The 15,726-nt window shown below is 41.2% G+C and overlaps 1 protein-coding gene across 11 annotated transcripts in view; it reads right to left on the bottom strand.

Moving 5' to 3' along the window:
- ENAH (ENAH actin regulator) overlaps window positions 1–15,726 on the bottom strand; it is a 173,366-nt gene that overhangs the window by 33,653 nt on the left and 123,987 nt on the right. For all 11 annotated transcript variants that reach the window (XM_070055420.2, XM_070055422.2, XM_070055412.2 and 8 more), the window contains one exon: window positions 12,330–12,414. In XM_070055420.2, coding sequence (XP_069911521.1) covers window positions 12,330–12,414 — 85 coding nt within the window. The remainder of the gene's footprint in view (window positions 1–12,329; window positions 12,415–15,726) is intronic.

Genomic DNA, 15,726 nt, shown 5'->3' with positions numbered 1-15,726 from the left:
TAGGACTGACTCATGGTCCTTAGAATATATTTTTTCATCATAGCCAAGGAAGCCAAATATTAATAATGTGAGCAGAAATGAAAAACTGATTTAATAAATGACAGATAAGTGAATGGAAGGCTAAACGATCATCATGTAACTATAGTCAAGGTATTGGGATAATAATATTTAATATTTAAAGTATAAACACCTATTTGCCAACTGAACTTCAGTGATTAAATTTAACTTACAGTAGAATACAAAGCTTAAAAGTCAAACAGTATTAAAGGCTTGTACAAAACAACCTTCATCGCTTCTGATTTCATGCCTCAGAAGCAACCACCTTCCAGTTCTCTGATATTTATTTCATTTTTAAATACAGTACTCTGGTTATAACAATTACTTTTTGATTTTTCAGATTTAGATGCTAATTACTGACTTCCTACTACACCAGTGATTCCTATCTCTAAGTCCCCAAAACTTTTTCTTCCCGGTTCTCTCAATAAAATCGAAATACCACTGTGTGTACATCCATATTCACTTCTATTATTCACTTACTTTCCAGAACCATTTCTTTCTTAATATGGTCCTAAAAATTAATGTCTTTCATTTCATTCTTTTTCTGTACAGCTGTCACTATTTTACCCCAAGCTCCCCACTGGGACTCCCAGGATGGTTAAGCATACCAACACTGTATTTCTTTCCCTGAGCCCTCTGGCTCCAAACGGAGCTGCTGCTCCCTCGGTTTTGCCTCCCCTTCAGTTATACTGGGAGCTGCCTTATCTCTTTCCTAGGCAGGATCCTTTGCTTCCTGGATCCTCCAGGGTTTCATCATTCATGGTTCATGCTTTCATTTTAACAAAAACTGCTTCCGAAAGCTTCCCAGGAAATCATGCAGAAGTTTTAGGCTGGAAAGAGTGAGTTTCTTCCAGGAATCTGAAGCTTCCCCAATGCTGTGCTTCTGAAACCTTTATTTTCAAATTCTCATATTTTTGCAGTAAATATGCCTTGACAGTGGGTCTTTTGATAGCTTTCATACTTACTGGGCTTGGGTATTTGATGAGCCTTTTCCATCTGGACTAGAGGCTAGAAAACTACAGCCTCAAAGCCCAATTACCCAAAACATTCATTCATATATAGGCCATGGCAAGTTAGAAGGGAAGAGTTGAGCAAATGCCATGAACACCTTATGGCTCACAAAGCCCAGAATAATTCCCCTCTGGTCCTTTACACAAAAGTCAGCAGGCCACTTATCTGCAAGACCAAGTCACTGGGTTCTGGGAAATTGTCTTATGTTATCTGTAGTTTCAATTTTCTCCTTTTTTCATTATTTGTATGCTGGACTTCCTAATCTGACCTTATGTTTTTTCTTACATATGGTCTCTATGTTTTATGACTATTATTATTGAAGCAACTTCCTTAATCTTTCTCAAATTTTTTTTTTACAAATGCTGTTCTTAAAAATTTCCAAGTATACTTTTTAAATCATTCTCTTAAAATCATTACCAATTTTGGTTTTACAAATTATTCTCTTGGGGCCAGTGCTGTGGCTCAGCAGGTCAAGCTGCCAGCTGCAACACCAGCATCCACTGTAGCAGTGCCAATTAGAGTCCTGGCTGCTCGGCTGTCAATCCAGCTCCCTGTTAATGTGCCTTGGAAAACAGTGTGTGATGGCCCAAGTATGGCTCCTGCAGCCATTTTGGGAATGAAATCAGCAGACGGAAGATCTCTCTCTCAAAATGAAAATAAAAATAAATACTGAAAAAAATTTTTAATATTTATTTGAAAGGCACAGTGAGAGAGAGAGAGAAAGATCTTCTATCTGCTAGTTCACTCTCCAGATAGCCATAGTGGCCAAGGCTGGGGCAGATCTAAGCCAGGAGCCAGGAACTTCTTCCAGGTCTCCCATGAGAGCGGCAGGGACCCAGCACTCGGGCCGTCTTCTGTTGATTTCCCAGTGCATTAGGAGGGAGCTGGATGGGGAATGGAGCAGCTGGAACTTGAACTGGTGCCAGTGTTGTAGGCAGTGGCTTAACCTGATACGTCGCATACTGGCCCCTAAAAAAATTTTTTTTTAAAGATTTTTTTATTTATCTGAGAGGCAGAGGTACAGTCAGAGAGGGAAAAACAGGGAAAGAGTTCTTCCATCCATTGGTTCACTCCCCAAGTGACCTCAACAGCTGGGGCTGAACCAACCTGAAGCCAGAAGCCAGAAGCCAGAAGCCAGAAGCCAGGAACTTCTAGATCTTCAACATGGATTCAGGGGCCCAAGCACTTGGGGCATCTTCTACTGCTTTCCCAGGTCAGGGTGCTGGATCAGAAGAGCAGCAGCCAAGACTTGAACTGGCGCCCATATGGAAGGCCAGCACCACCTACTATGCCACAGTGCCAGCACCTCCCACAAATTTTAAAAAGTAAATACATTCTCTGAAGCTACCTTAGTGTATTTTCAGGTTTTCTGCTCCCGCATTGGATAAAAATTCCTCCAATTTCAATTTTTTTTCTGGTACATTTTTTCCCAAAGAGGAATCTTTGAGAGATTCTTGCCAGGGCTTATAGGTCTGGCTGCCAGTATCTAGGAGCTGAGCAAGAGAAAGGGACCGTACTGGCCTCCCTCCACTTAATCCCTTCCAGTTGACAAGCACTCACACCCTCACAGCAGTGCCTGTTATACCGCCATCTAGACCAGGGGCTAGCAAACGGTCTCTGAAAAGGGCCAAATAATGTCCCAGTAGCATACTCATTTTTCTTTTAACACCGTATAAATGTAAATCTATTTTTAGGTAGGCAGAGGTGCCAGCAAGCAAGTTTGTCCATTATTGGGCTACTATGCTGTATATTTAGTCCAATAGGCAGCTACTAGCCAAAGGTTGTGGTTGAGCACTTAAAACATGTACAGTTTGATTTTTTTAAAGATTCAGTTATTTATTTGAAAGTCAGAGTTACACAGAGAGAGCAGAGGCAGAGAGAGAGAGGTCTTCCATCCGCTGGCTCATTCCCCAGGTGGCGGCAACGGCCGGAGCTATGCTGATCCGAAGCCAGGAGCCAGGAGCCTCCTCCGGGTCTCCCACAAGGGTGCAGGGGCCCATGGCTTTAAGCCATCTTCCACTGCTTTCCCAGGCCATAGCAGAGAACTGGATCCGAAGTGGAGCAGCTGGGACTTGAACTGGCACCCATATGGGATGCCAGCACTGCCGGTGGTGGCTTTACCCACTACACCACAGTGCGGCAGCCATACAGTTTAAGGTGAGCTTCTAAGCATAAAAAACCCTAGAGGGGCAGGCTTTTGGTGCTGTGGTTAAGACACACTTGGGGGCCGGCGCCGTGGCTCAATAGGCTAATCCTCCGCCTTGCGGCGCCGGCACACTGGGTTCTAGTCCTGGTTGGGGCGCCGGATTCTGTCCCGGTTGCCCCTCTTCCAGGCCAGCTCTCTGCTGTGGCCAGCGAGTGCAGTGGAGGATGGCCCAAGTGCTTGGGCCCTGCACCCCATGGAAGACCGGGAGAAGCACCTGGCTTCTGGCTTCAGATCAGCATGATGCACCGGCCGCAGTGCGCTGGCTGCAGCAGCCATTGGAGGGTGAACCAATGGCAAAGGAAGACCTTTCTCTCTGTCTTTCTCTCTCTCACTGTCCACTCTGCCTGTCAAAAAAAAAAAAAAAAAAAAAAGAAGACACACTTGGGCGACCTGCTCTTACTGCAGTCCCTGGTTTGAGTCCCCAGCTACTCTACTTGCAACTCAGTTTCCTGCAAAGGCACAGGCTCAAGTCCTTGAGTTCCTCTCACCCATATGGAGACCCAGATGGAGTTCCTGGCTTCAGCCTAGCTGTTGTGGGAATCTGAGAAATGAACAAGCACATAGCTGACCTCTCTTTGTTCCTGTGTCTTTCAAATGAAATAAAAAATAATTTTTCAAAAATCCACAGAAGACCTAGTATAAAAAAAGAGCATACAAAATAGATCCAAGGGGGCCAGTGCTGTGGCATAGTAGGTAAAGCAGCTGCCTGCAGTGCCAGCATCCCATATGGGCACTGGTTAAAGTCCCGGCTGCTCCACTTTCAATTCAGCTCTCTGCTATGGCCTAGGAAAGCAGAAGATAGCACAAGTCCTAGGGTCCCTGCACCCACGTGGGAGACCCAGAATAAACTCCTGGCTCCTGGCTTGGATTGGCGCAGCTCTGACCGTTGCAGCCAACTTGGGAGTGAACCAGCAGATTGAAGACCCTCCCCCCCAACCTCTCTCTCTGCTGCTCCTTCTCTATGTGTAACTCTTTCAAATAAATATATACATCTTTAAAAAAAATAGCTCTATGGTTTTAGTATCAAATACCTATTGATATTTTCAATGTACAAAATTAAATGTTACTAAAATTAATTTTAATTGTTTATGTAAATTTTTAATGTTGTCACTAGAAGACTTTAAAATCACACGTGGGTTGCATTATACAGGTTAAGAAACCCTTTTGTGAAATGTTGGGACCAGAAATGTTTCAGATTTTGGAATATCTGCATATACATAATGAGGTATCTTGGGAACAGAACCCAAGTATAAACAGGAAATTCATTTACATTTCATATCTACTTTATACACAGTCTGAAAGTAACTTTATATAATTGTTTTAGTGTACCTGTATTTTTTACATCAATCTGTCATATGAAGTCAGGTCTGGAATTTTCCACCTGTAATATCACACACTGCTCAAAAAGTCTCAGATTTTGGATTTTGGCTTTAGGGATGCTCACCCTGTATTTCCACTGAACAGCACTAACAGAGAGCATCTGTAATTCTAATCCAATAGAGAGAATAAATTTCCAGACTCCTGTTTGGGTGAGATGGAGTAAAACTGGATATTTATTTTTTTTTATTTTTTTATTTATTTTTTTTATTTATTTATTTTTTTGACAGGCAGAGTGGACAGTGAGAGAGAGAGACAGAGAGAAAGGTCTTCCTTTTGCCGTTGGTTCACCCTCCAATGGCCGCCGTGGCCAGCGCGCTGCGGCCGGCGCACCGCGCTGATCCGATGGCAGGAGCCAGGAGCCAGGTGCTTTTCCTGGTCTCCCATGGGGTGCAGGGCCCAAGCACCTGGGCCATCCTCCACTGCACTCCCTGGCCACAGCAGAGGGCTGGCCTGGAAGAGGGGCAACCGGGACAGAATCCGGCGCCCCGACCGGGACTAGAACCCGGTGTGCCGGCGCCGCTAGGCGGAGGATTAGCCTAGTGAGCCGCGGCGTCGGCCGTAAAACTGGATATTAAACACTCCTTATAGGCTGGCACCACGGCTCAATAGGCTAATCCTCCGCCTGCGGTGCCGGCACACTGGGTTCTAGTCCCTCTTGGGGCGCCGGATTCTGTCCCAGTTGCTCCTCTTCCAGTCCAGCTCTCTGCTGTGGCCCGGGAGTGCAGTGGAGGATGGCCCAAGTGTTTGGGCCCTGCACCACATGGGAGACCAGGAGGAAGCACCTAGTTTCTGGCTTCAGATCAGCACAGCATGCCGGCCGTAGCGGCCATTTGTGGGGTGAACCAATGGAAGGAAGACCTTTCTCTCTGTTTCTCTCTCTCAGTGTCTAACTCTGCCTGTCAAAAAAACAAAAAACAGCAACAACAACAACAACAAAACACTCCTTAAAAAGACTTTTATTTAATCATCCTGATGGACAAGAAAACCCAAGCTAAGGATTGCTATCATTCAACTTTTTTTTTTTTTTTAAAGGCAACAACAACAAAAACATTAAAAAGGACCAGAGGGGCCAACACTGTGAAATAGCAGTAAAGCCGCCACCAGCGGTGCCAGCATCCCATATGGGTGCCAGTTCGGGTCCCGGTTGCTCTACTTCCTATCCAGCTCTCTGCTATGGCCTGGGAAAGCAGCAGAGGATGGCCCTAGTCCTTGGGCCCGTACACCCGCATGGGAGACCTGGAAGAAGCTCCTGGCTCCTGGCTTCAGATCAGCACAGCCCCAGCTGTTTCAGCCAAATGGGGAGTGAACCAGTGGATGGAGGGCCTCCCTCTCTCTCTCTCTCTCTCCCCCCTTCTCTCTGTGTATAGCTCTGATTTTCGAATAAATGAATAAATCTTAAAAAAAAAGACCAGCTATTTGAGTTAAACCAATACATCAACAATACAAGACTTTGGGGGGTAGGGGCCAGCACAGTGGCATAGCCGGTAACGCCGCCACCTGCAGTGCTGGCATCCACATGTGCGCTGGTTCAAGTCCCGAATGCTCCACTTCTGATCCTGGAAGAAGCTCCTGGCTTCGGATCGGCACAGCTTAGGTTGTTGCAAGCAACTGGGGAGTAAACCAGCGGATGGAAGACCGACCTCTCTCTGCCTCTCCAACTCTAACTCTGTCTTAATAAATAAATCTTTTAAAAAATAAATAAAAAAACACAATGCTTTGGGGGTATCAGATAATTCAAGCAAAGTAAGAAAAACAAGAGATGCTTAAGATACAGTCATAAATTTAGTACAGGCCATTATGAGCAAGGAGTAATAATAAAAGAGCTCTTGAAGATTAAAAGTAAACTTAAAATAGAAGAGTTATTACTCTGCTGTCCAATTAGGTGACTATGGGTCATATGTAGACACTGAGCACATGTAATGTGGTTAGTCTAACAAGAAATATACTCTAGGGGCTGGCACTGTGGTGCAGCATTTGGTAAAGCTGCCGTCTGCAGTGCTGGCATCCTATATGGGCATCAGTTCCAGTCTTGGCTGCTCCACTTCCAATCCAGCTGTCTGCTATGGCCTGGGAAAGCAGAGGAAGATGCCCAAGTCCTCGGGCCCCTGCACCCCCCTGGGAGACCCAGAGGAGGCTCCTGGCTTCGGATCAGCGCAGCTCTGGCCATTGTGGCCATTTGGGAAGTGAACCAGCAGAAGCAAGACACCCTCCTCCCCTTTCTCCGCCTCTCTGTAACTCTGCCTTTCAAGTAAAATAATTTTTTTTTTTTTTTTTGACAGGCAGAGTGGACAGTGAGAGAGAGAGACAGAGAGAAAGGTCTTCCTTTGCCATTGGTTCACCCTCTAATGGCTGCTGCGGCCAGCGCGCTGCGGACGGTGCACCGCGCTGATCCGAAGGCAGGAACCAGGTGCTTCTCCTGTTCTCCCATGGGGTGCAGGGCCCAAGCACTTGGGCCATCCTCCACTGCACTCCCAGGCCACAGCAGAGAGCTGGCCTGGAAGAGGGGCAACCAGGACAGAATCCGGCGCCCCGACTGGGACTAGAACCCGGTGTGCTGGTGCCGCAGGCGGAGGATTAGCCTATTGAGCCACGGCGCCGGCCAAAATAATTAAATCTTAAAAAATATATATACTATAAGAATAAACAGCATACTGGATTTTGAACTCTATGAAATAGAATGATAGAATGTTAAATCTCTTAATGGTTTTACTCATTTCATGCTGAAATGGCAATACTTTGGGCAAACTGGGTTAAATAACAGTATTAGCATTAATTTCACCTGTATCTTTTTACTTTTGTTAATACGACTATGGAAAAATTTTAACTGCACAAAAAGAGCTTCAAAAACTTTGTGAAAAATGTGCATTATATTTTAATTCAATTTTCCATAAACTTTTTGAAGTTTCATACTATGTTTCCACTAAATAGTGCTGGTTCTGGATACAAGGCTAAGAAAATTGGCAAGGGGCGGGTGTTATGGCTCAGTAGATTAAGCCACCCATTTGGAATGCCTGCTGGTCCCAGCTGCTCCACTTCTGATATAGCTCCCTGTTAATGTGCCAGGGAAAAAGTAAATGATGGCTCACTTCTGCTGCTTTTCCCAGGCCATAGCAAGGAGCTGGAAGGGAAGTGGAGCAGCTGGGATTCAAACTGGCGCCCAAATGGAATGCCTGCACTGCAGGCAGTGGCTTAACCTTCTGCACCACAGTGCCGGCCCCTACTAATATGATTTTTAAAGAAAATAAACTTATTTGGGAACAAAAACAACAACAAAAGAAAATGATGGCTCAGTAACTTGGGTTTCTGCCTCCTGGCTTCCACCTGGCCCAGTCTTGCCTATTGTGGCCATTTAGGGAGTGAAATAGTGATGGAAGCTCTCTCGCGCGTGCTCTCTTTCTCTAATCTGCCTTTCAAATCAGCAAAAAATAAATCTTAAAAAAAAAAAGAATAATTAAAAAAAGAGAGACACACACACAAAAAAAAAAAAGAAAGAAAGAACCACAGCATCTTATAAAAAAAAAAAGAGAGAGAGAGAGACACCAGGTAAATTTAAGGCTAGCCAATGAACATCAATGACAGAAGCAAGCAAACTAGCTATGCATGAAGTCACTAGCATCACTAAAAGCAGAAATGGTTAAAAGTGAATAATTCTGAGCATCAGAATGAGGGGAAAGGCACCATCATGTAGCAGTATTTTTTTTTACCACCATTTTATGTTCCTCTGCACTGTTTAACATTTCTATGTTATATGAAAAAAGAGTGTAAGAAAAATAACTCAGCAGTAATAAAGAAATATTAATAAGAAGAAAAAAATACACATGATGTAGCAGGCACTGTGGTATAGTATGTTAAGCTGCTTACTGGGACACTCACATCCCATACCAGAGTGCAGTAGGAGTCTAAACTACTGTGCTTCTGATCCAGCTTCCTGCTAATGTGCCTGTAGCAGATGATGGCCCAGGTACTTGAGGCCCTGCCACCCATGTGGGAGACCAGGGGGGAGTTCCAGGCTCCTGGTTTTAACCTGGTCCAGCCCCAGCTGTGTGGACATTTGAAGAGTAGACCAGTGGATAGAAGATCTTCTTCCCTCTCCCTTCCTTTCAAAAGAAAACTGCACATTAAAGATGAAATCCTGAGTTTAAATTGAAGTAGCACTGGGATACTCAAATGGATAAACTCTACAATAGGAATTCTCATTGAAGATCCATTGTTGGAATTTCGGGGGTTTTTGATTCTCTGAATCAGCACAAGTTTTGTATGCAATTATGTATCTTTCTGAAGGATTAGGGGCTGGATGTGAGAAGGATATAGTCCACCATTTCACCAAATTTCATAAGGGTCCATAACACTAGCTGGAAATATGGAAGTGATCAGTATAGAAGTTACTGTTTTTTAAGTAACTTAAGTAATTTAAGTTGGGGCCCACGTTGTGGTGCAGTGGGTAAAGCCACTGCCTGCAACAACAGCATCCCATATGGACACTGGTTCAAGTCTTGGCTGTTCAACTTCCCATCCACCTCCCTGCTGGTGCACCTGGGAAAGCAGCAGATGGCCCAAGTTCTTGGGCCCCTGGACCCACATGGGAGACCTGAAGAAGTTCCAGGCTTTCAGCCTGGCCCAGTTCCAGCTGTTACAGCCATTTAGGGGAATGAACCAGTGCATGGAAGATCTCTGTCTCTCCCTCTCTATAACTCTGCCTTTCAAATAAATAAATCTTTAAAAAAAAGGGAGCCGGCGCTGTGGCACAGTGGGTTAACACCCTGGCCTGAAGCACCGGCATCCCATACGGGCGCCGGTTCTAGTCCTAGCTGCTCCTCTTCCAATCCAGCTCTCTGCTATGGCCTGGGAAAGCAGTAGAAGGTGGCCCAGGTCCTTGGGCCCCTGCACCCATGTGGGAGACCCGGAAGAAGCTTCTGGCTTCGGATCGGCGCAGCTCCAGCCATTGCGGCCATCTGGGGAGTGAACCATTGGACAGAAGACCTCTCTCTCTCTCTCTCTCTCTCTCTCTGCCTCTCCTCTCTCTGTGTAACTCCGACTTTCAAATAAATAAATAAATCTTAAAAAAAAAAAAACCAAAAAACTACTGTTACAACTTCAGGGGCAGGTGTTTACAGTAAAGACACCTGGAACCCCCATTAGAGTACCAGGTTCAACTCAACTCTGGCTCCTCATCCCACCTTTCAGTTAATGCAGGCCCAGGGAGGCAGTGATGACTCAATTAATCATGTTCCCACCTTTAGCCCCAAGTCACTGAAGGCACCTAGGGAGTGAACCAGCAGATAAAAACTGTCTCTCTCTCTCTCAAAAAAATAAAAATAAAAATAAATAAATAAATTAATTAATTAAAACAAAAAACACTTCACTATCCAACTAAATCATCCATTTTGCAAAGGGTCTACCAAACACAGAAAGAAGGAAAAAACCACAATAGCTGGTGCAATGCCTTACATAAGAAAAAGGGGGGGAAAAAAGACAGGGAATAGAGACTCTGCAGTACCAAACAGACAGGGAAGTGGCAGATGTGGCCAAAGAAGAAATCTAACCTAGAAGTCTGCTGGACATGGAAGCAGCATGTCCACTGGATGTGTGGAAACAGGTTTCATAAGACTTAACAGGAAATAGCTGGAGAATAAAGACAAAGAATGAGAGTAAAAAACCAGACTGGTGTCTTATGCAAGGTTTATCAAAAAAGAAAGAGGAGTCTATGCCTGTCTGTGGATAGAAAATAATTTTTAAACAAGATTTATTTACTTATTTGAAAGACACAATGAAAGAGGAAGAGAGAATGATTGATCTTCCATCCACTCCATCTTGATCTTCCATCTACTCCCCAAATGGCTGCAACAGCCAGAGCTGGGCCAGGCTGAAGATCAACGACTGGGGCCATCAACTGCTATCTTCTCAGCACAAGAGCAGAAAGCTGGATCAGAAGCAGAGCAGCTGGGACTCAAACTGGCATTCTGATTTGGATGCCAGCAACCTTACCTGCTGTACTACAACATTAGCCCCAGAAATAATTTTGAAAATAACAGAGTTTTTTTCAGAAATTTGATTTTCATTCTTCAAGATGACTAACTTAAAATCTTCAACAAAACAAATAAATAATGCAAACAATACACCCAATTTAAAATAAATTATTTTCATACTGTTTAGAAGTAAAAATCTCAAGCACAGATGAGTTCTGGCTGCTAGGGCTTTAACAGGAGAAGTAATCTAAATGAGGTATGGGGTTTTCATAGCAATTAGTTTAAACTCCTTCAATATCCATTTCCAACTAAAACTGCAAGCTGAGTGTTCTTGACAACCCTGTGGGCAGTGGGTAACACATCTGACTCTTAAGTCAGAAGTAACCTTAGATAGGGGTAGTTTCTGTTTCTACCGTGTAATGGCCTGACCTTAAGAATGATTTGCTTGCCTATTCTACATTCCCAGAGATTATCTCCTATGCTTTTTATTCCTTCTAGATGTCTTCTATATTAGCTTCAAATGTGTTACTCAATACTAAGATCATTTTTCATTACTTACGTTTCTATTTTATCTTACATGTGTACACACATAACAGAATCATTTTTTAATTTCTATCTCTTGGAATTCTAGTATTTTTAAAATTGTCAATGGGAAACTGGAATTATATCCCTTAAACTTACCTTATTTCTAGAGAAACAATTTTATTTATAACTATCAGAGCATCACTTAGAAGAGTTGTGTGGCTGTTTGCCAAATTTTGATGCTATTTCTAGAGTGATCTGACTGAATATACACATATATAGGCTTTATAGCAAAAAGAAAATTTATTTTGGGAGCTACTAGAGAGCCAAGTAGATGTACCCCAAAGCAACTGACTAAGTAATAACAAGAGATCTCTTCTATCAGTTGCTGGAATGTTTTCACATGTGAAATCCAAATCAAAGGTCTTCATGGGGCAAATGCTTCTCACCTGGGAAAATTAATCTACACTCATCCAATGGTCCATCTAACTATGGTTAAAACCCAACATAACAACAGTGATCTACTAGTGATAAAAAGCAACATTAGCTTCTCTAAAAACTACACATTTGGTTTGATTAGATTAATTTTAGCTTAATTTGATATAACTATTCTGTTACAAAGTAGTTTATCATTTTAACTGCCAACTCAGGAAAAAAAAACACCCCTAAATGAGGCTATATTATAATAAAGTGTATTTCTAGACACAATGAAGATAATGTATCAACCTCATTTAAACCAGTATGTAGTCAAACAGAATGATTGCATATTCTACCACTAAATTCTATGTCAATATCTCAAGATCAATGCCTTATTGAACCAGCCAATGCCATCTTAACTTCCTAGTTAAGTTGTATGGAAGGCAAACTACCCACAGAATGCTTTATAAATATTATAAACATAAGAATTCTTAAAGTGTAGGCGTTTCATATGCTGTTTAGTTTATTTCAAATATTTTAAATGTTTCATATTTTTTTAAAAAGTAGGTATGAAATTTCTTAACATTTGTATGCAGCCTAACAAATATCAAATCATTTATAGTAACAATGATTCCATAACTTACTCATAAAAAGACAGGAGTTTTAACTTTCAAACAGCTAACAAGGCAGAATCTGCTTTCAACATTAGGATTTTCACAGTTCGGTCTTTTGTAGTAAGAAAAAGTATAAATAATAACTTATGATTTTACCTTCTTTGAATTTCCATTTCTTCTTGGGATGGGCCATTCTGAACTTGGGCAGGTAGTTGTGAATTTTGTCTAGGCAATGTTGGCCCTATAAAAGGAGGAAAATATTACAGATGAACATTATCTTTATATCTAGCTGGATGGAGGAGATAAAATCATGAGAAAAACATAAAACCATCACATATTTACAAATGTATCTCCTTTTTGTCTAGCAAAATAAAATGTAAGCTTTACATAACACATAGCAAATGAAAGACTGCAACATAATGCTGTCATCACCTCCAGAAGGCTTACTTGAAACAAATGGAAAACATCAACAATAAAAGGAAAAATAAACATTTATATATGAAGAGCTTGAGTAAAACAAGTGTTCAATGAGCATCTGAATAGGCACCTAAGCTTGACATTTTCTAAGACAATGAGACATTCTCTTTGGGGTAATTATTTATGAAGTGGAGAGGAAGAACTTAAATGAAAAATCAGAATTCAAAAACTCACCTAAATAGAACACTGGAAATGAAAAACAGGAGAGAGAGAGCATGAGAACCTTATTACTAGACTGATGTATGCTAATGCATTTATCAAATTTGCCCAAGTTAAGTTGCCATTTTTGTCAATGGCCTGACATTTCCAGGACTGGCAGAAACAAGAATTTGCTCAACTTCCATAAAAAAATTAAACTACTTTTCTGAATATTTATGCAGAAGTAATCTTAACTTTTCTCATTTGGGGAAAACAAACATTTGCTAAACTTCCATGTAACCATTAACCCACTTATCTACTTTTTATATAATAGATAATCTTAAAAACTTTGCATTGGGGGGGCCTGCAGTCACATCAACATGGTTTTCTGTCATGAGAAACTAATGATCATTCACTCCCACACATCACGTATAATGCAGACTGATTTCTAGCACCTTACACAGAATGCCACTAGATTATGGGACATCTTAATGTCATTGGACATAAAAAATAAATCTGTCACTAAATGAGATAAAGGCTAGACCTAGTATATAATGCCTAGGGGGCTAAAATAGAACAATCTTGAAATCTACTCCAGCAAACAACAGAATAAAGAAATAGTAGTTATCTTCTACTCAAGAGGAATATACAAAGAATGACGGACTACATACATATAGTAGTGAATTCTAGTGCCAACAAACGCCCCTAGCAGAAAATTTTGCAGATATTAGTATAAAAAAATCAGTAAATACGGGTTTCTTTTTACTTAAGCAAATTTCTGTATTTATAAACTAACAGCACAAGTATTTTTATGCTGGTGGAGTGAACTTCACAACTAGAAGTAAAGGCTCATTAAGATGTAATAGGTGTATCCCAACTGCAGAAACACAGAAATAACCTGATCTGAACTTACCTACCAACTTTTTTCCTCACTTCCTTAACAAATGTTTTTGGATTAATCATTTAATTTGTCCTCTAAAGACAAATTATATGACAACTGCAGTGATATATTTCATTAAAATTTCCTAAAAGAGTTTATTTTGAGAATTAAAGGAAATATAAAAATACATTAATCTCACAGAATCAGCAACAAAAATCCCCAACAGATTGTTAAAATCAAAATTAAATACATACATAAATAAAAATATATTACTATTATCTAGTAAGCAGACTAGACTTCTTTCCCTGGGAAATTAACATAATGATGTAAAAACAGACTGTCCTATTAGGGTCATGCACTAATGTTTCATGTTTTTTAGGGAAAAGATCTCTGTTCCAGCAGAAGAATGGGATACATAAAATAGCAGGGTAAATTTGAGAAAGGATAAAGTACTTGGGGAATGTACTTTTCTATATCTAAATTTGTATTTATACAAAACTATTAAAAGCAAGTATTTAGATAAGTAACTCACAAGACCATTATGGTTCAACTATTTTTTAAATATTTGAGTACGTTAGTGAAAAACCCAGGCTGCTTACGTGTGAAACACCTGTATGTCAGTGTTAGCCCTGTTTGTCATCCATCTCAAAGAGGGATGCAGCTGCACCAGTCACATCCAGGACAGGTCTGATATCTCAAGGGTTGTAGTAATAGATTAAGTTCCTCCATTAAAATCTAGGTTTTAACTCAGAAATATATAAATTCAAGAAAAAGATGCCAACATTTCAACTCAATCCTACTGATTTTACTAAATAGCTTAAAAAACAAAACAAAACAAAAAACAAACAAAAAAAAAAAACAAAAAAAATTTGGGTCAGCGCTGTGGCGCAGCAGGTTAACACCCTGACCTGAAGTGCTGGCATTCCATATGAGTGCTGGTTCGAGACCCAGCTGCTCCACTTCCGATCCAACTCTGTGCTATGGCCTGGGAAAGCAGTACAAGATGGCCCAAGTCCTTGGGCCCTTGCACCCACGTGGGGAGACCTGGAAGAAGCTCCTGGCTCCTGACTTTGGATCAGCGCAGCTTTGGCCGTTATGGCCCATTAGAGAGTGAACCACCGGATGGAAGACCTCTCTCTCTCTCTCTACCACTCCTCTGTGTAACTATGACTTTTGAATAAATAAATAAATCTTAAAAAAAAAAAAGGTTTGATGTAACTCGCAAAATATACTGAAATTTTTAAGTCTTTTATTTAGCAAGCTTTCTTGGCAAACCTATCTAGAAAAGAGGTCTTTCAAATGTGGGGGAAATGTTTTGAATCTTACTATTAATAATAAAAATAATTTACTACAGCTTATTCATGCAGCGGAGAAAGTTCGGGATTACTCTTTTAAAATGGGGAAAATGTTGATCCAAGAGCAACCCTCCTGACTTCCTTGTCACATGGATCACTTGTCTTTCCAGGAACTCTACAAATTGGGAGAAGGAATAGAATCCCTCCCCTTGGCATTTTCTGTTTGTTTCTTCATCAATATGTGCAAGTGCATTGCAATAGCTAGCACACTGAAATTAATGTGCACTTAAAAATTATAAACATACTATAACAATTAACAAGTTTCATATAAATCATGAGGTTCCAGTACATGATCACATTTCCTTCTTGTCAAACATTCTAACAAGTTAGTCAACTGGCAAATAACACCAAAGGCACCACGTACGACAGGAAGCGGCAACTATTGAGCAAGGCAGTCAGGTGCTGCCGTATTTCCTAGAATTTAACTATTACTTCACATAGATCATATTTCTATGTTTTCTATATTTTATGTTTTCATAAAATACAAAACAGGCATTTCCATAACCATTTTAGTTGGCAAATGACAATGGCTTATAAGCATCATGTGGGGGTTAATGGCTCTTTTAGGGAAAAAACAACAAACAACCAAGGATAAGAAATGAGAAAACCTACTCTGTTGCTGTTTGAGAGTTAGTTTTTTCCCTGTCTTGTTATAGCCAAAGACATTGGTAGGTCTTAATTTGTCTTGGCGAGAAGAAAAGGT

The sequence above is a fragment of the Oryctolagus cuniculus genome, chromosome 13, assembly GCF_051225735.1.
Source record: "Oryctolagus cuniculus isolate XC-2025 breed Fujian yellow rabbit chromosome 13, ASM5122573v1, whole genome shotgun sequence".
Classification (NCBI taxonomy): domain Eukaryota; kingdom Metazoa; phylum Chordata; class Mammalia; order Lagomorpha; family Leporidae; genus Oryctolagus; species Oryctolagus cuniculus.
Note: the sequence above shows the minus strand (reverse complement) of the source record. Positions and strands in the feature narration are given on the sequence as shown.